The following is a 23,128-nucleotide window of genomic DNA, read 5'->3' on the forward strand; positions in this document are numbered from 1 at the left end:
CAGCAGGATGTTACTTTGAAAAGAATTTGAAATGTTTAAATAATGCAAACAAAATGGTTTTAAAGTTTATTTTAGTAAATCAGCATTTGACATCAAAATAAATACAGATAAGAAAACTAATTCAGCCAATTAGCCTGTCTATCCAAAACACACCCAATTTTCTTTTGGCATAGACCAGACTTATTATGACATCCAAGTGCAATTTTGTTTGAAGTAAGATTTTAGTTAGATTTATTGAAGTTGTTAAACTTGAGCTGCTTCCAAGCTTAAATTTCTCAGCTTCATATGAATAACAGCTTGAGAAAGCAAATTCCTGAGTTTTTATTGTAGGATCACGAAAGAAACTTGAACTTTATTTAGAAAATTTGCTTAGAACGATACCCACAATAATTTGGTTGTCTTATAAGGAAAGATTGGATAGACTGTACTAAATTTCAGTGGAAATAAAACAAAGTGTGGGAAATCTTGATTGATGTAATGTATGTTTATGTAGATTGAGCACTGAATTTGTACAGGAGAGAATTATCTTCAAAAAATCAGACAGGGGAACCAATTATCACAGCTCACGCTGAATTTCTATCCCATCTGTGCTGTAGGAAAACAGATTTGCCAAGTTGAGACTGCTGTACTGCACATAAATGACAGTCAGGAAGGTGAGCACAGACAGCTGGTTAAGTTCCAGCTTCACCACTGATGCTGGCATCATTCCAAGAATCACTGTGCAATAGTGGATGATGTGACAGTAGTAATGTATCTGCGTCAGAGAATTCTGTAAGAGGACACAGTGACATCCGTCTTCCACCTCCAAGGCTATCAAACTTTGCAACAGCTTAAGGACGGCTATTATGAGAACTCTGAAAATAAATCTTTTGAGATCGCCAACTGGTGGTGCAAATAAAGAATAGCTGGTTGTTACAAGTAGAACACTGATTAATATTTCCAACATTTTCTGTTGTGTACTTATTGCACAGTAAACAGTAAGAGTTTCCACCTCCTCTTTGAAACTTAGAAAGGAAAGAAAACATGATCTCTTCTGTGCTTTTCCCATGTACAGATTAAGGAGGAGGATAAACAAAAACAATCTTGGGAAATTCTCCTTGTGACTGCAGTTATCATCATTGCTGAATGTGTGCAAAATGTGGTCGCCCTGCTATAGGAAGGATGCTATTAAACTAGAAAGGTTACAGGAAAATGTACAAGGGCGTTGCCAGGCCTGGAGGGTTTGAATCATAAGGAGAGGCTGGATGGGCTGGGACTTTTCCCTTCCGGGAGCATCAGAGGCTGAGGGGGGACATTGTAGAGGTTTATAAAATCATGAGGGATATGGATAAGGTGAATAGCAAAGGGTTTTTTCCAAGGCGAGTGGAGTCCAAAGGTTTAAGATGATGGGGGAAAGATTTAGAAGGGGCCTGACGGATAACATTTTCCACACAAAGGATAGCGTGTGTATGGAAAGAGCAGCCAAATTAAGTGGTAAAGGCAGCTACAGTGGGGAAACAGGCCATTCAGCCTGACAAGCCCACACCAAGTCTCTGAAGAGCATCCCACCCAGGCTTTCCCCCTACCCTGTCCCTCTAACCCTGCATTTGTCATGGGTAACACACCTAACCTACACATCCATGGACACTACAGGTAATTTAGCATGGCCAATCCAACTAAAGTGTACATTTTTGGACCATGGGAGGAAACCAGAGCACCTGGAGGAAACCCATGCATATGCAGGGAGAGTCTGCAAACACCACAGAGTTGCCAGAGGGTGGAATTGAACCCGGGTCCCTGGCGCTGTGAGGCAGCATTACTAACCATGAGCCACGGTACCACACCTTTAAGCGATATTTGGACAAATATATACATAGGCAAAGTTTAGAGGGACATGGGTTAAACAAAGGCAAGTTGGACTGGTTCAATTTAGGAAACCTGGTCAGCGTGGACAAGTTAGATCTAAAAGGTCTGTTTCCATACTGTATCACTCCAACACTCTTTACGTGATTGAATGGCTCACCACAAATGAGAAGTGTCAAATCTGTCTGCTGCAGAGAAGACATCGTAAGAAAGAGGCACAAACAATACACTGAATGTTGAAAATAACTCTCGCAAGACTGAATAAAGCATCACAGTTGTCGTTGTTGAAGAACTTCATTCATAACACAGACAAAAGCTGAAAGAGATGACGATTACTGATTAGAGATTTTCAAACAAGTTATTTCAGGAGGAGGGATGGAACCAAAAATTGGCACAGAATTGGTGCATCTTGGGAAGAAAGGGATGGTTTGAGAGGTGGTGAATGGGGAGTTTAGCTGACTCAAAATTGGACTTTTGTATGTTAGGATATGGAGATTTGTGATAAAAGCAAAGAAAAGCTGGCCAGCATGAAAATGAAAATGAAATGAGGAGGTATATCAAAAGAAACAAAAGACAGATCATGAATGAGAAGATCTGGGAGAAAATTCAGTACTGTATCAATGCAGGGAAGCAATCAATTGCTGCTGCTGAGTTTTTGAAAGATGTTTTCAAAATATTGTCTTCTCATATCAACTGAAATATGTATACACAAGTTCAATTTTAAGTATCATAGGTCATAGTTATATGCCAACCTGGTATATAAAGCACCTTAATTTTTCTGGTCTCAAAATAGTATTTTTGCATTGACATGGAACATATGCTGACCTTCCTCTTCAATCATGAGATGCCATATTCACATTAATAGTCATCCTCAATTTTTCAAATGCATGCTTGATTAGCAGTACCTTATAAGCAGATCACAGAAAATGTGTCTTCCAACAAAATGAATAAAGTATGAACTTCATTTTAAAGAAAATTTGTAACATTCACTAATTCATCAAATAATTTGCGATAGCAAGAAAATGTGTCATGTGGTTACTGACCAGAAATCTGCGTCTTCAAGAACCATCAATATTTTTATGAAGTCACCAGAAACATCTTGCTTAGGTTTGCACTCATGTCGGCTAGTCAAACACAGTTCAATAAAGATTTTGGATCAACAGCTAGTTGATGTGGTCACTATGTGCAATGATAATCTCTAGCGTTGCTGAAGGCCAAGATCTCGTAGAGACCACCAAATGACCTCTAAGCGAAAATTACTACTTTCTAGATCCTCCCTCTCATCCTTCTAAACTCATGGATTATAGACCCAGACTCCTTAACTGCTTTTCATATGATGTATTCCCAGGATTAGTCTTGTAAATTTTCCATGGTTCCCATCTAAGGCCTGCACATCCATACTTTGACAATGGAGCCCAAAACTGCTCATAATAGTCCAAATGTAGTCTCATCGGAGCCTTATAGAGCCTCAGCAGTATCTCTCTATATTCCAGTCCTCTCAAAATGAATGCTGACATTGCATTTCCCTTCCTAACTGCCAACTAAACCTTAAGAATATCCTGACCTAGGACTCTCAAGTCACTTTGTGCTCCAGCTTTCCGAAGCCTTCCCCATTTAAAAAATACACCCGTTTTCTCCCTACAAAAGTGCATAACCTCATTTTCTCCCAAATTATATTTCATCTACTACTTAGTCCAGTTATAACCTGTCCAAGTCCTTCTGGAGCCTCCCTATCACTTCGACATGGCCTGCCCCACCTTTGTGTCAGCTGCAAACTTAGTTACAATACTGTCAGTTCTTTCATCTAGTTCATTAATGTAGAATGTGAATAATCATGGTCTCAACATGGACCTCTGTGGAACTTTACTGGTCACCAATTGCCATTCTGAAAAAGTTCCATTTATCCTTGCCTTCTGCCCATCAGCCAATCCTCTTTGCACTTCAGTACCTTACCCCTAACAGCATGGGCTCTTATCTCATTCCGCACCCTCCTTTATGACATCTTGTCAAAGGCCTTCTGGAAATCCAAACTGATGAGTCCAACTTGCTCATTACCTCTTCAAAGAATTCAAACAGATTTGTCAGGCATGACCTCCCCTTGATGAAGACATGTTGACTCAGCTCTATCTTTCCATACACGTATAAGTACAAGCAACCTCATCTTTCAGGAGTTGGGAGGCCATGTTGCACTGCACATGACATTGGTTAGGCCACTTTTGGAATACTGTGTGCAGTTCTGGTCTCCTCCCTATTGGAAAGATGTGTGAAACTTGAAAGGGTCCAGAAAAGATTTACAAGGATGTTGACAGGCTTGGAGGGTTTGAGCGACAGGGAGAGGAGCAGGCTAGGGCTGTTCTCCTGGGTACTTTGGGGGCGGAGGGGTGACCTTACAGGGGTTTATAAAATCATGAGGGGGACACACATAAGCTAAATAGACAAAATCTTTTCCCTGAGGTGGGGGGTGGGGGGGGAAGAGTCCAGAACGACAGGGCACAGGTTAAGGGTGAGTGAGAAAAAATTTAAAAGGGACCTAAAGGGCAATATTTTTCACGCAAAGGGTGGTGCATGTATGGAATGAGCTGCCAAAGGAAGTGCTCGAGGCTGATAAAATTGTAACATTTAAAATTCATCTGGATGGGTATATGAATAGGAAGGGCTTAGGACCGAAGGGTCTGTTTCTGTGCTGTAGATCTCTATGACTCTAGTAATGGACTCTAATAGCCAGGCTACAGGCCTATAATTCCCTGTTTCTGCCTCCTTCCCTTCTTAAACACGTGTGTTACATTAGCCATTTTCCAATCCTGAGGGACCCTTCCTGAAAGATCACCAATGCCTTTCCAATATCCTCATCTACCTCCTTCAGAATCCTGGGGTGTCACCCATCCAGTCTGGGTGATTTATCCACATACAGACCTTCCAGCATTCCCAGCAACCTCTCCTTAGTGATGCCACAATACTCACCTCGGTCCTTGAGTCTCTTGAAGTTATGGTATGCTACTGGTGTCTTCACCGTGAAAATGGATGCAAATTACCTAATGGGGAACATTTCTTTGTTCCCCATTACTACTTCTCAAGTATCATTTCTTAGCAATCCAAATTCCACTCTGGAAAAACTCTTGCAATCTTCTTTTATACTAGCTAACTTAAAGAGTCAGAGTTGCACAGCACAAATTTACCCTCGTATTTCATCTTCTCTCCCTGATTTAGAGGTATATGGGGAGTGGTGCTGGAAAAGCACAGCATGTCAGGCAGCATCCGCCCTTCTCATTTATCTCTCCACTCTACAGGCACCCTGCCTCTATTCCTGAGGTAGGGCTTTTGCCCAAAACATCGATTTTCCTGCTCCTTGGATGCTGCCTGACCTGCTGTACTTTTCCAGCACCACTCTGATCAAGACTCATCTTTCCGTAAGTATATTTCTTCTTCCTCGACATGAGTTTCTGCTGTGCCTCCCAAAATATCCCCAGAAACTCTAGCCATTGCTGATATACTGTCTTCCCTGCAAAGCTCCCCTTTGAATCAACTCTGGCCATGTCTTTGTCGTTACCTTTACTCAATTGTAATATCGTTACATCTCATTCCAGCTTCTCTCTCTCTCTCTCTCTCTCTCTCTCTCTCCTACTGCAGGGTGAATTCTATGATATTGTGGTCACTGCCCCCTAGGAGTTCCTCCACCTTCATTTCCCTAATCAGGTCTACCTCATTACACAACACCAAATCCATAACTATCAGTTCTCCAATGGGCAGTACAACAAGCTGCTCCAAAGAAAAAGCATCTCAGATAGATGCCATAGCCAAAGAAAACTCTAATTCCATGAAAAGTGAAATACAGAAGACAATTAATTTTTTTAGATTTTTAAACAAAAGAAAGGTGTTTTAAAAGGAGCTTTGTATAATTTTTTCAATAAATGAGGACAGTTAAAGACTTCAATGGTTGACATATTTGTAGTTGTCTCTGGTATGCTTTACGCACTAATTGTGAAAGGACATCGTTTCCTGACACAATACTATCATGTTACTGAGGTAAGAATTTGGAACTAGAGTCAGAGATGTACAGCATGGAAATAGACCCTTCGGTCCAACCCGTCTATGCCGACCAGATATCCCAACCCAATCTAGTCCCACCTGCCAGCACCTGGCCCATATCCCTCCAAACCCTTCCTATTCATATACTCATCAAAATGCCTATTAAATGTTGCAATTGTACTTGCCTCCACCATTTCCTCTGGCAGCTCATTCCATACACATACCACCCTTTGTATGAAAATGTTGTCCTGTAGGTCTCTTTTATATCTTTTCCCTCTCACCCTAAACCTATGACCTCTAGTTCTAGACTCCCCGACCCCAGGGAAAAGACTTTTTGCCTATTTACCCTATTCATACCCCTCATGATTTTACAAACCCTTATAAGGTCACCCCTCAGCCTCCAATGCTCCATGGAAAACAGCCCAGCCTGTTCAGCCTCTCCCTGTAGCTCAAATCCTCCAACCCTGGCAACATTGTTGTAAATCTTTCCTGAACCCTATCAGGTTTCACAACATCTTTCCGATAGGAAGGAAACCAGAATTGCCCGCAATGTTCCAACAGTGGCCTGACCAATGTCCTGTACAGCCGCAACATGACCTCACAACCCCTGTACTCTATACTCTGACCAATGAAGGAAAGCACACCAAACACCGCCTTCACTATCCTATCTCCCTGCGACTCCATTTTCAAGGAGCTATGAACCTGCACTCCAAGGTCTCTTTGTTCAGCAACCATTAAGTGTATAAGTCCTTCTAAGATTTGCTTTCCCAAAATGCAACATGAATGAAATGCCCATTAGCCCATCTAGTCAAGATCACGTTGTAATCTGAGGTAACCCTCTTCGCTGTCCACGACACTTCCAATTTTGGTGTCATCTGGAAACTTACTAACTATACCTCTTATGCTCGCATTCAAATAATTTATGTAAAAGACAAAAAGTAGAGGACCCAGCACTGATCCTTGTGGCACTCCACTGGTCACAGGCCTCCAGTCTGAAAAACAGACCACCACCCTCTGTCTTCTACCTTTGAGCCAGATCTGTATCCAAATGGCTCATGCTCCCAATATTCCATGAGATCTAACCTTGCTAATTAGTGTCCCATGGGGAATCTTGTCGAACACCTTACTTGAGTCCATATAGATCACATTTACCGCTCTGCCCTCATCAATCCTTCCTCAAAAAACTCAATCAAGTTTATGAGACATTATTTCCCACGCACAAAGCCATGTTGACTATCCATAATCAGTCCTTGCATTTTCCCACTCTTGTCAACTTACAGGTTTTGCTGTGAAATGCAGCCATAATACCAAGCAGGAATCAGTATTTTTAAAAGTTTAGCAACATAAGTTGTAATAGCTCAATGCGTAAACAAAATACACACTTGCACAACTTCTTCAACTGCTTCGTCGATTACCTTCTTTCGATTATAAGGGCAGAAGTGGGAATATGCAAACAATCTTCAGAACCATTTGTGACTTCACAGATATTGTTGCATCAGAACACACAATGCTTCAGTATCAGGACAATAACTTGGCTGGGGCTTATAGGGGTAAGTAACATTTGCACCACACAACTGCCAGACAACAACCATCACCAATAAGAGGCAATCTATCCACCACCCTCTGATTAAGGTCACTGAATCTCCATCATGAACATATGCGGATTTTGGGGAAGGGAGGGTTTACCATTGACAGAAACTCAACTGGACTTGCTACATAATGTTTACGAGATCAGATCATTGGTATATTGCAGCAAGTAACTCACCTAACTCCCCAAAGCCTGCCCACCATCTACAAGGCACAAGTCAAGTGTGTGATGGAATAGTTCATTTGTCCATATGAGTGCAGCTCCAACAACACTCAAGAAGCTTAACATTATCCAGGACAAAGTAGGCAGTATGATTGTCAGTGGTGAAGAGATTACCACTCAGTAGCAGCAGAGTATACTATCTACAAGATGCACTGCAAAATAAAAACACCAAAGATCATGATACTGCACCTGGCACATCCACAACCAAGTCAAGGGCAACAGATGCATGGGAACACCACCTCCTGCAAATTCTCCTCCAAGCCCTCATCATCCTGACTTGGAAATTTATCACCATTGCTTCACTATTGCTGGGTCAAAATCCTGGAATTCCCTCTCTAATGGCATTGTGCATCTACATGCAACACGTGGACTGCAGCAGTTCAAGGAATTAGTTCCCTACCACGTTCTCAAGGGCATCGAGGGACAGGCAATAAATTCTGGCCAAAAATCCAAATATACCACATCCACTGGCCCTATTCCTTTATCTCTGTCCTCAAGACCTGTCCTACCTGCCAATCTCCCTTCCCACCTATTCGCTCCACCCTCCCCACCCCATTCACCTATTGTACTCTTGGCTACATTTCCCCACCTTCCTCTCTGACCTATCACCTCCATCCTCACCCCCACTCACCTACTGTACTCTTTGCTACCTTGTCCCCAGCCGCACCCCCCCACCCCCATTTATCTCTCCACTCTGGAGGCTCCCTGCTTCTATTCCTGATGAAGAGCTTTTGCCCGAAACGTCGATTTTCCTGCTCCTCGGATGCTGCCTGACCTGCTGTGCTTTTCCAGCACCATCCTGATCTATCCCCTAATCAGCTTTGCTTATAACATCCTCAAGAATTCTCATTTGTTGGCCATTATTTCCCCCTTCACAAATCCATGTTGACTTTACCAAATCAGTTTATCTTTGAAAAATACAGTAATCACATCCTTGATAAAAGATTCTAGTATTTTCCCTACAACTAACGGCACATTAGAAGGCACATGGTCCCTCATTCCCTTTTGTAAAGGGTGGGTTGACATTTGCAACTCTCCAATTTATAGAATTAGAAACATGATCACTTATGCATCCACATCTCTATAGTCATCACCTTCAGCACCTCAGGGTGAAGTTCATCGGATCCCAAGGATTTGCCCATTTGCAGTCCCATTAATTTCTCCAATATTACTTTTTCTACTGATAAAGTCTTTTTAGCTTTTCCATTTCAGATAACCTGCATTGTTTTTATTCTACTTGAATTCTCTTTCAGATTTCCATTTCCTGAAAGCTAGAATATGCTTTCTCTGACCTCAATGACAAATGCTCCTGTCAGGACATTGAACACACTTATAGTTGCCCTTCTTCTTCTTGCACAGGTCCCATTTGTCTCAGAAGCAGATCCAATGCAACAGAATTTAAGTCATTCCTCCTGTACCAATTTTTCAGCCGCAAGTTCATTTGCTTAATCTTTTTGCTTCTATACTCACCAGCATGTGTGAATAATCCTAACATTAAAGCCTCAAAGGTCCTCCTGCCTCACTCCCTAAATTCTGTTTAGGTCCTCATCCCCCTGTCTAATTATGTCACTGGTCCCAATGTGAATTATGACCTCTGGATCTTCATCCTCTTCCAAACAAAATGTCCAGCAGTCACTCTGGCATCCATGGCCCTGGCACCAGACCATCCTAAGGTCATACCTACAGAAGTACCAGTCTTTGAACTGCCTACAACTATTGCCCTTCCATTGTTCTTCTGCCCCATCTGTGCAGCTTAGCTATTTATGGTGGCACAAGTTTGGCTCTTGCCACATTCGTCTGATGAATCATTACCTTCACCAATATGCAAAACAGAATTGGGAAATTCCTGAGCCTATCTGCTTGGTCTTTGCAAGCTACCTCTTACTGCCTCATTCATTCCTTCTCTTACTGCCGCATCTTAATCTGCAATGTGACCAATTTGTTAAACATGCAATCCATATTGTTCTCAACTTCATGGTGCCACACTGTGACTTCAGCTCTGTTGGTTTTAAAACCCAAAGTTATTATTGTTGCAGTTGGTTACACTTCTCACACTATCAGGGTAACTAGGGAGAGAAGAGGGGCCCTCAAAGACCAGCAAGGCAGCCTTTGTGTGGAGTCGCAGGAAATGGGAGAGAGATCAAACGAGTATTTTACATCAGTGGAGAAGGTCTTCGAAGATATAGAATGTAGGGAAATAGATGGTGACATCTTGAAAAAATGTCCATATTACAGAGGTGGTGGTGCTGGATGTCTTGAAACTACATAAAAGTGGATACATTCCCAGGACATGATCAGGTGTAACCTAGAACTCGGTGGGAAGTTAGAGAAGTGATTGCTGGGCCCCTTGCTGAGTTACTTGTATCATTGATACTCACAGCTGAGATGCCAGAAGACTGGAGGTTGGCTAACGTGATCCACGGTTTCAGGAAGATAGTAAGGAAAAGCGAGAGAACTATAGGGGCGGCATGGTGGCACAGTGGTCAGCACTGCTGCCTCACAGCGCCAGAGACCTGGGTTCAATTCCCGCCTCAGGCGACTGACTGTGTGGAGTTTGCACGTTCTCCCCGTGTCTGCGTGGGTTTCTCCGGGTGCACCGGATTCCTCCCACAGTCCAAAGATGTGCGGGTTAGGTGAATTGGCCAGACTAAATTGCCCGTAGTGTTAGGTAAGGGGTAAATGTAGAGGTATGGGTGGGTTGCGCTTCAGCGGGTCAGTGTGGACTTGTTGGCCCGAAGGGCCTGTTTCCACACTGTAAGTGATCTAATCTAATCTATAGACCAGTGAGCCTGACATCAGTGGTGAACAACTTGTTGGAAGGAATCCTAAGGACAGGATGTACATGGCTTTGTGCATGGTCAATCATATCTTGATTGAGTATTTTGAAGAAGTAACAAAGAGGATTGATGAGGGCAGTGCAGTGGACGTGATCTATATGGATTTCAGTAAGGCATTCGGCAAGGTTCCCCATTTGGATGTGAGCATAAGAGAAAAAGTTAGTATGTTTGCAGGTGACAGCGAAGGTTATCTCGGTTTATATTGGGATCTTGATCACATGGGCCAGCGGGCTGAGAAGTGGCAGATGGAATTTAATTTAGATAAATGCGAGGTGCTGCATTTTGGGCAAGCAAATCAGAGCTGGACTTACACCCTAAATGGTAAGGTCCTACAGAGTGTTGCTGAACAAAGAGACCTTGGAGTGCACGTTCATAGCTCCTTGAAAGTGGAGTCGCAGGTAGATAGGATAATGAAGGCTGTATTCAGCAGGCTTTCCTTTATTGGTCAGAGTATTGAGTACAGGAGTTGGGAGGTCATGTTGCAGCTGTACAGGACATTAGTTCGGCCACTTTTGGAATATTGCATGCAATTCTGGTCTCTTTCCTATTAGAAGGATGTTGTGAAACTTGAAAGGCTTCAGAGAAGATTTACAAGGATGTTGCCAGGGTTGGAGGATTTGAGCTATAGGGAGAGGTTGAATAGACTGGGGCTGTTTTCCCTGGAGTGTCGGAGGCTGAGGGGTGACCTTATGGAGGTTTATAAAATCATGAGGAGCATGGATAGGATAAATAGACAAAGTCTCTTCCCTGGGGTTGTGGAGTCCAGAACTAGAGGCAATAGGTTTAATATGAGAGGGGAAAGATATAAAAGATACCCAAAAGGCCACCTTTTCACACAGAGGGTGGTGTGTGTACAGAATGAGCTGCTACAAGTGGTGGAGGCTAGTGAAATTGCAACATTTAAAAGGTATATAGATGGGTATATGAATAGGAAGGGTTTGGGGGGATATGGTCCAGGTGATGGCAAGTGGGACAAGATTGGATTGGGATATCTGATTGACATGGACTAGTTGGACCGAAGAATCTTTTTCCGTGCTGTATATCTCTTTGACTCTATCTAGACCATATCAAGAATCAACAACTCGCCACATGCCACAGAATGGCATTTTACACAGTAAATCTATTCTGCCATGCCTGAAGTTTACTTTCAGGCTTTAAACTGGAGGCTAGAATGTAGAAAGTAAAATTATTCATCGATGAGCTGCAAATAATCTAATTCTTTCAAAGAGAGTTAAAAAAATCACAGCACCAGGTTATAGTCCAACAAGTTTATTTGGAAGTACAAGCTTTCGGAGTGTTTCTCCTGCCAAAGGAACAGCACATCAAACGCTTGTACTTCCAAATAAACCTGCTGAACTACAACCTGGTGTTGTGTAATTTTTAACTTTGTCCTCCCCAGTCCAACACCTGCACCTATACATCATGCCTTTCAAACCGACAATGAAACTGGATGTTCACCAACTAATTAGCTTATAACGTTACTGTGAAGTGACTGTTTGATTCTGATTTACAAACCTAGCTATGTGAAGCTATATGAGCAATAGCAGATCCTTGCTATTACTGCCAGATAACTATAGGCTCCAAGCCCCACATATTTATATCTGCATTGCCAGTACATTTTCTAGCAAGTCTGTTTCTCACAACTCCCTTTTCAAGAAACCACAGCCAACTTTTCAATCACACCTTGAAAATAACCATCCCTTTTTCTGGTTTCTTGTGCAGTTTTCATGCAACACCCCAACTTGCTGTTACCTCTATTAGTGCGCTTTCCAAGCTCCAACTAGAATTCTAGTTCCTTTACACTCATCTCTACCTCTTCTAAGACACTCCTCCCCACCACCCAACCAGCTCTTCAACCATGCTGCATGACATCTTCAATTATCATCTTCTTTGATTTGACATCCATTTTTTGCTTACACCTTTGAATCTCTTTGGGGACTTCGTTCGCCCCTAAGTATAAGGTATTGTGGGATTGTAAATAGTTGTTCCCGCCAAATGACTTTACCAGGTAACTAAATATGATTTGCAATGTTAATACCAGAGTTAATTAGATCTGCTGATCCATAACTGGATTTTCATCCTTCATAAGTTTACTCATGTTAAAACATGACCCAATATATTTTACATCTGGATGGTCAACCTACTTAGTTTATCAGATCAAAAATTATTGCTCTTGAAACACAGAATTAGTGTGCAAAGCTTTGAAAGACATCTTTGCCAAGATATATTATCACATCCAATGCCAAAATATCACATTAGCATGTGTTCACTTCTGCAAACCTCAAACACATTGCTGGGATCTTCTAATTAAGTCACTGGCATAAAATAAAGCAAGGCAGTTTCAAACATTTAAACAGTTCATAAAATAGAACTATATAATTTCATTTTATATTTCAACAGAAATATAAAGAGTATGGCAACTTCAAGTCAACCGCTGACATACTCGAGTTTTTAATCAAAGTTTGAGTTTAATAATTCTTATACATTAAGACAGAAGAAATGAATCGAGTCAATCGATTTTCGCTAAGGAAATGATTACGTCTTGGTTTAGGCACGTATTCCTCTTATTTTATTTCCTTATATCATCAAGTGAAACCATTAGCCGAATGCTAAATAGCTTCACGCTTAGTGCCCTTTTTTTAGATCCAGGGTACAACATTAATGTTCTGCTCCCCAGAGAACCATACCCTAAACTACTCGGGGAAATCTGCCTAGGAAAGCAGAACGACCTCCCTTATGGCATTCCTCTCGCCATGGTGTCAATCTATACTTAACAACAGTTGCGAAGAAAGATGACGCAGCTTCTGTAATCAACCTAATAAGGGAATACAAGTCTAACCAAGCGCCCCCTCCATTCAAGACACTCCAGTGTGTGTCATATGAATTTTTTTTTGTGCAACTGAATGAACAACACCAATCACTTAAATAAAACACGCCAATCTCGTCCTTGCCCGCAAGTTTGCACCAGTGTGTTGCCTTGAGATAAATGCGTTAAGATGAATTTATTGAGAAAGAAGCTTACTGTACTGCAAAGCCAGGCTTCACAGAAGCATTGAAACAGTGTTAACAGCGCACAGCAATGAACAGACTCTCCTACCCGGCCGTCATGGTAATGTTGTAGAATGTGAGCCAAGCGGTAGCAAACGGGCTGAGAGGCTTCTTCTTGGTTTCTTTCTCTTCCATCGAGCCATCCTCCTCGCTGGGCGCCATGGCACCGGGTGACTAAATTAAGAAAGTCCAAGCTAACAGCTGAAGCCCGACCACGGCCACGCGCCTCGCTCCCCTTGGGATCCGCGCGCACTCACGGCGGCGCGCATTAAGCCGCCACACCACTCTGCACTGAAACGCACAGATTCTATTTTTTACTCGGCGAGGAGCAGTAAATGTTTTTTGCAGCTGCTGAGATTTATGTATTTATCGTAAAATGGCTCATATAATATAATCGGAACTCATTATAGTCATCATTTTTAACATGTTTTTTTAACATAAACAAATATTTGGTCTTTATAATTCTACTCCTGTCAATGCATCATTCAGTAATTAGTTTCCCTACGGCCCAACTGGTCCACACCGACCTTCCAAAGAGTAACCTACCCAGACCCATTCCCCATATTTACCTCTAACTAATGCACCTAACACTACGGGCAATTTAGCAAGACCAATTCACCTGACCTGCACATCTTTGTGACTGTGGAAGGAAACCGGAGCACCTGGAAGAAACCCACGCAGACACCAGAGAATGTACAAACTCCACACAGACAGTCACCCTAGGCTGAGAATCGAACACCGTGGCTATCTCTGTTGGCTATGTTATGTTAGCTTACTGTAATTACATTATTTCTGCTATCCCCAAGGCTTTTACCATACCTGCTCGATGTGCCATAATTTGAAAGCTGTAAAAAATAAATCTTCAAGAGCTTCCTGAGCAGGATTCAGGCCAATCTACATCTGACATTCTGCTGTGAAAACTCTGTTCTTATTTTGACAGCTGAAAATCATATGGGAGTTCTGCAAATTAGATTGTGAGTAACTTTTGCCTGGTTGAGAAGAACAGCTTCTTACCTGCTGTTACTGGACTTTTGAACAGACCTCTCACGTATTAAAACTTATCTGTATCTGTAACACTAAATTCTGTTCTAGGAAGTATGATTTGCCTGGATAGCATATAAAACATTACTTTTCACTGTATCTCAGTACATGTGACAATAGTCAAATCAAATCAGAATGGGAGGGATATAAGATAATTAGCAAAGGAAGTGAATGTGAGTAAATCTTTGTCACACAGAGACTAGTTAAGATCGGAAATGCACTGCCTTAAAATGTAATGGAGGCAGGTTCAATTGAGGCATTCAAAAGGGCATCATAGTCATCGTCTCATACAGCATGGAAACAGACACTTAAGTCCAACCAGTCGACGGTGACCATATTCCCAAACTAAACTAGTCCCATCTGCCTGTGTTTGTCCCATCTCTCCAAAACTTTCTATTCATGAACTTATTGAAATATCTTTTAAAGTTTGTAACGATATCTGCATCCACCATTTTCTCTGGCAGTTCATGCCCCACACAAGCCATTCACTGTGTAAAATGTTACCCCTCATCCTTTTTAAATCTTTCTCCTCTCACCTTAAAAATAAGCCCCTAAGGATTATTTAAACAGAAACAATATTCAATGTTATGCAGAAAATGCACAAGAGCAGCGCCAGGTCAAAAACCTCATTCAGAGAGCCTGATAGAACACAGCAGGCAAGCAACCTCCTTTTGTGCCATAACAACACTTTTTTAAAAAATCATTATTGCTTGTGGGAATTGATGGCTACACCAGCATTTATGGCCTATTCATAATTTCCTTAGGAAGGTTAATAGTCATCTATATTGCTGTGGCACAAAGTCAAATGTAGATCAGGTAAGGATGCCAGATTTCCTTCCCTAAAGGGCATTTGCAACCAGTTGTGTTTTGCAATAATCACAGGTGGTTTTAGTTCAATTCAAATTTCACCATCTGCTGCAGTGCATTTGAACCCATTTTCCCCCAGAAGAATAGTCTGGGATTCTGGATTACTCATTCAGTGACATTAGCACTCTGCCCACACCTCCCTGAAATCTGTGAATTTCTTTCCATCATATGGCTGATCAGGGAGCTCCCCCACACTTCCCACTTACCAATGTAGTTCATTAAAAAGGTTCACAAGTTGATATTTAACCTGTCTGGTCAGGTCATGAACACCTTTTCCTTAGCCATCAGGTCTTGGAGTAGGACTTGAAAGTGGCTGTTCCAGCCCAGAACAATGTGCCACATGATCGATGAATCAAAACAAAACAAGAAAATAATTAAAACAAGTCTTAGCCACGATATTAGGTGTGTTCAGCTTAGAAGGTTTACTCTGCCAATTTTGGGCAAACAAATCACTTCTAAAGGATAATGACAGCATGTAATATTGGTGCTGCCTTCAAAATACTGTGTGCAGATAACACTTGATGCACATTTCATTGATGGCATTCCACAGTCATTCAAATGCAGCCTGCATGTCCTGAAGTGTAAGTGCATGATGGCTGCTGAGCGCAGAACTATTTAGCATAATGACTAAAGAAGTGAATGGAGGTGCTACTTGAGGCAAGGTTGTTTATAATGGTGGAATATTAACATACTCTTGAACATCTTTTTCACCCCAGGAAATAGAATCAGAGAAAGAGACTATTCAACTTCATGTGTTGGTGCACTTTTTCAAATGGACAATTTAAATAGGCCAATTCCCCTGCTTTTCTCCTCCCCCCAAACAAAGTTTACATTAATTCTTTAGAAATTCAGAAAGAGGAAGCCTTCCAAGTACTTAACTGTTGGCATTAGGTGAGGATCACCAAAGTTTGTAAGTGATAGAAGCCTGACTTACATTAGTCTGGTTCTAATAACATGCCCTTATTAATTACAAAGCTGAAATATACCACCTCATCAATCTTCCCAGTTTACTCGAGAATGACCTCACAAAAAGAATCAGGGAACGCTGTTTAAATATTTTCGCTGCCACTTTTAAGACAGAGATCAAGAGAATTTGGAACTCTCTGTGCCTCAGAAAGTGGTGCAAGTGGGGTCATTCAATATTTTAAAGAAGGAGGCAGAAAAATTCTAGTTAGGCAAGGTTGTCAGAAGGCACATGGGAGTGTGAAATTCAGAACACAAACAGAACAACCCCAATTTTGTTGAAACGTGAAGAGGTCAGATGACCTACCTCTCCTCCTAATTGGCATGTACACTACTATATCTTAAATTCTTATGGCAAGTTGATGTCTTGAATCACACAGACCATTTTGGAACTCTGATTTGTAATGAAACAAGTAAGGCTAACAAACTCAATTTCTCGCCAACTATATTTAATAAGCATGAAACCTTGACCTTTTCCAAAATGGATAACCTGTTTAATGACTAGCAACAAGTTGAAAACATGAACATATCCTAAAATCTGTAATTTTCAAAGAAGCCTTCTCAATTCTATTGATCACTATGAGTGGCATAAATGTTAAAATAGGTCACCTCTTCTGTTGTCAGTTACTTCACACTGCACTCTGACAACCCTGGATGAGTTCCAAATGAGTGTAATTTAGCATACCACATCATTTGTTAATTTCTGAAGTTCCATACATGCATAGAAACATGGAAGACAGGATCAGGAGTGGGACATAAAACCTCTTAAAACTGCTTTGCCATTCATTATGATCATGCTGGCCATTGAATTCAATAACCTAATCCCAACGTTTCCCCATATCCCTTGATCCCTTTAGCCACAAGAGCTACATCTACATCCTTTGTGAAAACACATCATGTTTTGGCCTCAGCCACTTCCTGTGATAGTTAATTTCACAGGCTCACCATTCTCTGGGTGAAGACATTCTCCACATCTCAATCCTAAAAGGTTTTCACCTTATCCTTATCCTTAAGTTATGACCCTAGGTTGTGAACTACCCCATCATCAAGAATGTCCTTCCTGCTCCTAACCTGTCTGGTCCTGTTAGAATTTCAGAGGTTTTAATGCAATCACCCCTCATTCTTCTACACTCCAGCGATTATGATTGCATCTTTCCTCATATGTCAGATCTGCCATCGCAGGAATCGATTTGGTGAACCTTCACTGCACTGCCTCCATAGCAAAAACATCCTTCCTCGGATAAAGAGAACAAAACTGTGTACAATATTTTGGTGTGGCCTCACCAATCCTCTCTATAATTGCAGCTCGGCATTCTTGCTCCAGCACTCAAATCCTGTTGGTTTTGAAGGCCAACATATAGTTTGCCTTCTTTACTGCCTGCTGCATCTCATGCTTACTTTTAGTGACTGGTGCCCTATGACGCCCAGGTCTCATTTAATATTCACTTCTTCCTATCAAGTTCTGAAGAAGGGTCACTGGACTTAAAGCGTTAACTCTGCTTCTCTTTCCAAGACGCTGCCAGACCTGCTGAGTTTCTCCAGCAATTTCTATTTTTATTTCAGATTTCCAGCATCTGCAGTTCTGTTTTATGTTTCATTTGTTAATTTAATTACTTCTCCAGTTTTGCCCACAGGTTCAGAAAAACCAGGCAATATTTATATTACGTTAATAAGCTTTCTATTATCCTTTTATTTTGATACATTTTCTATCCTAAATAATATTTTGTTTGTACAGTCCCAGGTGATGTTACTGCTCAACAATTTCGATGGCAGATTGACATCTGGCTTGAGAGTTTTATTTGTATTAACAAGGCAGTCTCTCACTGAAGCATAAGTGTGCATTGTTACAGATTTAGTTTTCGTAAAGAATAGAAGCTTATTTTGCAAATGAAATAAAGATTCAATACAATGAACCAAACTATTTACATATAACACACATTTATAGATTCTAAACCCAAAAGTATTCCTTTACCATCCTTGTAGTTACACCAAAGACAGTTCCCTTTTCTATCCCATCTGACTTAGCTATATCTTCAATTCTTGGTCATGAGAAGCTGATAACCTCTTCCTTGATTTGTTGTAAAACTGAGTGTAACATTTCTCAGCTTCAAATAGCCCCTCCAGGATTTTAACAAACTTCCCAGTCTAGAACTTTTAATAAACTCCTTATGCAAAGATAACCTATTTTAACAATTCTAAACCAGCTTCTCAATTCCTCAGGAGAAAGTCCATTACACATCCAGCTTCAGTTAAGAACCCTGCAGCACTTCCCAAACTAAAACTAGATAAAACCCTTTTTTTTCCCGAGATCGAGATGTTTCCCCAATAAAAAGAAAAACAAAAGCAATCAGTGATCTTCGAAACTGGAGCCTAAAGCTTAACTGTTTACCTTTTTCCCACTCCTAAAATTATCCTGTTGTAAGGAAAAGGCCATTACTCTCCAGGACATTACTATCACATTAGGAAGTACAGACTTTAAGAAAAAATTTTTCAGGTCACATGAGCATCACCACCTCGGCCAAAGTTTATCCAGAGGGTAGTTAAAAGTCAACAAGGTTTGGAGTCACAGGTTGGTCAAATACTGTAAGGGTAGCATATTTCCTTCCCTGATGGTCAAGTGAAACAGAAGGATTTTGTGACGTTCAACTGGGATTACATGTTCACCATTAGCACAGTTTTTTAAAAAAATCAAATTCAGGTTTTGCCATCAACCACGGCAGGAATTCAACCTATGTCTCCAGAACACCTCATGATTTGCTTTACTGAGCCAGTGTCATTATCACTACACCAGCACCTCCCCTCTTGCACTGTAAGGCACACCAGCAATTAATACTGAAAGCCTGTTGGAAGGACAGGACAGACAGTATATTGATTGGATCAGGTTGCTCACTTGCTCTCTTAGCACTTGCTGCCTTTGCACCTACCTGTGTTTGGAACATGCATGTTATTTATTGCCTTGTCATGCCAGTCCATGCCTGTTAGCACTTTGGCACTTCAGCTAGGACCAACAGCTGTCAGTACTGCTGCATGACTGTATGTATTGTTTTGTGCAAACACACAAACAGACAGATGGTCATGCTTGTCAGTAGGGACTTGTCAGGGGTTGGAGTGGGGGTCACTATGAATGGCACATAACAACATCACTCAAACACCGCATGTGCCAGCTGTACAACAAAGACTCTGCATATTTATTCTGACCATGTCAGAATTGGATAGATGATAGTCCTCAGTCCAGTCAAGGGGGAGGAGGGATATTGCAGTCTGTCAGTGGTTCCAGATACTGGCAATCATGGGCACAGTCTCTCATCTCTTTTCTCTTTCTTAACCAGTTTTGTGGTTTTCCTTTGGTAGCTTTTAAAATGATCCCAATCCTCCATCGACTATCAACTTTAGTTAAAGACTGCATTATATTAAGTATAAGGGATCACACAGTGAAAGAATATCTATTGAGAGTGGACAACAAATCTGCAATATCTCATGAATTTAACTAAGTTCTTGGAACAAGATGAAAAAGAAACAGACAATGATTTGGGTATAATATTTTAACTGAGTACATCATGTAAATTATTGAACAAAAATATTTAACAACAGACAAAATATTTTAAATGCTTTCAATCCTTATTCCTCATAGCTGCCTGGACAGAGGTGATATCATTTTTAGTTTTCTTCAATTTGTTTTCAGTCATTGGATTCTAATCAGACTGTTATAGACTTTCTCTGAACTTAGAGTTTATTGACTAAAGCGGTCTAGCAGCACTCCCACAACAAATCCAACTGTTCGTCCTTCATCTATCTTGGCATTTTTTGCTTTTTATATTCCAGAAATGCTCTTACAAACAATTAAACATTTCTCTTCCATTACCAAATCACTCATGGTAATCTATCTTGACATCAATTAATCAATCAACAGCCATCACTTGTTTTTCTTCTAATCTTAATTACTTAATACATTAGTAGATTCCTCTCTTCTCTTTAACTAATACATGTTTCAATATCCACGAAATATCTAATTAAAAGAATGAAGGAATAAAATTAATTTTCTTCCATGTTTATACGCTGCCCATAATACAATCAATCTGCCATATTAATTCTTCATCCTTTAAAGAAGAAGTACTTCAATTTCAAAGTGGTCCAAACAAACTATTAATTTGTCATATTTTTATAACACAAGACATCTCTCTTTGAGATTTCTAATAAGTCTTTGTGGCAATCACTTCCTTTTGTTAAACAGGTTGACAATTGATGACTCATGTCAGTCCATTTTATTTTTGTAATATTTTTTCTCTCAAACATTTCCTTCATACTAGCAAGGTCAATTCTCAATCTTCTCTCTGTAACATATTTTGTCAAATTAACATTGCCCCAAAAAGAAAAATTATAAAAATAACATTATATGGGCAATGTTTATTCAGATTATAATGTATAGAATGTTTTCAGAATGTGTGACAACTATTCTGAATAGACATGTCTATTCATGTCTATTCACACCTTCATGTCTATTACTTCTACGAATATCAGGTGGCCAGATAAGTAGGGTGCCACGTCGGTAGGATGCCAAGTAAGTCAATTGTGATTTCTGGCCTTGCGCATTGTTACCTCATTTTGCCAATCCCTTGTTCCTACCTCTTGCCCCTCATCATACATTTTCTAGATTCCCTGGTTGCTTTTCCTGGCTAAAGTGGAATCCCTCAATCACTAGTCCATTCTAGCACATAAATTACCTTCAGGTTAACTTTTGGTCGTTGTCCATTGGAATAAATAGATCAATCCTGTTCATTGGCATCAATTTGTCCATTATCAGTTAGCCCTTCATTTGCAAGAACTTTCATTGCATTGCTGTGCAATATATATGTGTGCATAGTGCATGGTGCCTCATCACTTTCTGACACTTATTCCAGTTCAGCAAATGTATGAGGAGGAGAATTAAACATTTTGGTGGCAATGTAGTATAATTATTGATTTTTAAAATATCCATATCTAAACTTTACCAGGACCTTTCCACTGTTTCTGGCATTTTGTTTTGTAACATGCCACATCTACAGATTAAGATGTATTTCGAATGGCCTTACACATGCAGTAAGATACATCAAATTTTGTCTGAATCTTTCTCCTTATGGATTGCCCTTCTCTCAGCATTCAAATATTCAGAAAAAAGGAAACTAATTATAAATCCTTTCCAGCTGGGGCATTACCACTCATTGCCAGAGCAGTTTTAGGAATTTTCCAAGAAAACAATTGATACAATTGTAGCCACTTGTAGTGGATTTCTAACAGAGACCACACATGCTGGGGCAGCCAGGACAACCTGTACCTACAACAAATCCGAAGCCTCCAGCAACAGACCTCCCTCTGGATCCTCCGCTCCACCCTTGCAGCCATGCGTTGCTACCTACATTCCCTGCAATCAGCCCTACCCCAGCTCAGGACAACACTCTCACAGACCTGCAAAGGACCCCTGCTGTTACATGCAGGTCCTTGGACTCCTCCACCGGCAGAACACAACAACACGACGGCTGGAGGAGGAGCGCCTCATCTTCCGCCTGGGAACCCTCCAACCACAAGGTATGAATTCAGATTTCTCCAGTTTCCTCATTTCCCCTCCCCCCACCTTGTCTCAGTCGGTTCCCTCAACTCAGCACCGCCCTCCTAACCTGCAATCCTCTTCCTGACCTCTCCGCCCTCACCCCACTCCGGCCTATCACCCTCACCTTGACCTCCTTCCACCTATCCCACCTCCATCGCCCCTCCCCCTAGTCCCTCCTCCCTACCTTTTATCTTAGCCTGCTTGGCTCTCTCTCTTATTCCTGATGAAGGGCTTATGGTCGAAACGTCGAATTCTCTATTCCTGAGATGCTGCCTGACCTGCTGTGCTTTGACCAGCAACACATTTGCAGATGCTAGTTTAAACCTGGTTGGTTCACTATGATTTTATGAAGCATCTCACTTCTTAATACATTAAAGGACTTCCCACTGCAGTGTTCATTACCAGAATTTTCATATTTTCACACATATCTTTAAATGTATCATCGTCAAATTTATCATTTAAAGGTGTAGTGTGCTCATTGTACTTTACCCATTCTTCCTCCATTAGTCTTTAACTTGTGAGAAGTTACATGAACAAACCGGTCATGTCGTTTGAAGATAATCAACCTGTTTTCCTTCAAAATCCTGTTCCTAATACTTCTTTCATATTTTGATTGGAGAAATTAAGTTTCGTTAGAATGTTACAATAACGACCAGATGGAGTAAACTCTAAGTCTACTGACTCCCTCTCTAAACAAATTGTTTCATTGTGTTCTATATCCAGTTTTATTTGAGTCTTTTTTATTGACAGCCTGCTCGACTGGAAGAGTATTTCACGAGATATAACATATATACTGATAACATAGTTTACACCAATTTTTTTTTATTTGAAGTTATGACTCTTGTTCGTGTCTTCAGTATGTGGTCATCCACAAAACTGATGCACATAGAAATATTAAATTCTTTAATTTTACTTTGGTTTTTATTATTTAGGGAATTTAAGTACATTTTAACCATACACACTGTGAATATGTATCCTCTGTCCAATGTAGCACAATTGAAAGACTGCAACTGGAGCATTCAGGCCTGGGTTGAGTCTTCATGCAATCAGTTCAATTCCTTTTGTCCAATCAGTCTCTTCATTTTCTACTCAGGAACCTAGATGTTTTGT

At 40.8% G+C, this 23,128-nt stretch overlaps 1 protein-coding gene across 2 annotated transcripts in view; it reads right to left on the reverse strand.

Moving 5' to 3' along the window:
• The window catches only part of hacd1 (3-hydroxyacyl-CoA dehydratase 1), a 71,372-nt gene extending 57,575 nt beyond the window's left edge, over positions 1-13,797 (reverse strand). For both annotated transcript variants that reach the window (XM_060825569.1, XM_060825568.1), the window contains exon 1: positions 13,613-13,797. Coding sequence is in view for 1 of the 2 variants with exons in the window: in XM_060825568.1 (XP_060681551.1) it covers positions 13,613-13,725 (113 nt within the window). In the remaining variant the exon portion in view is untranslated. The remainder of the gene's footprint in view (positions 1-13,612) is intronic.
• Positions 13,798-23,128: the final 9,331 nt, after the last annotated feature.

This window comes from Hemiscyllium ocellatum, chromosome 5 (assembly GCF_020745735.1).
Source record: "Hemiscyllium ocellatum isolate sHemOce1 chromosome 5, sHemOce1.pat.X.cur, whole genome shotgun sequence".
NCBI classification, from domain to species: Eukaryota; Metazoa; Chordata; class Chondrichthyes; order Orectolobiformes; family Hemiscylliidae; genus Hemiscyllium; species Hemiscyllium ocellatum.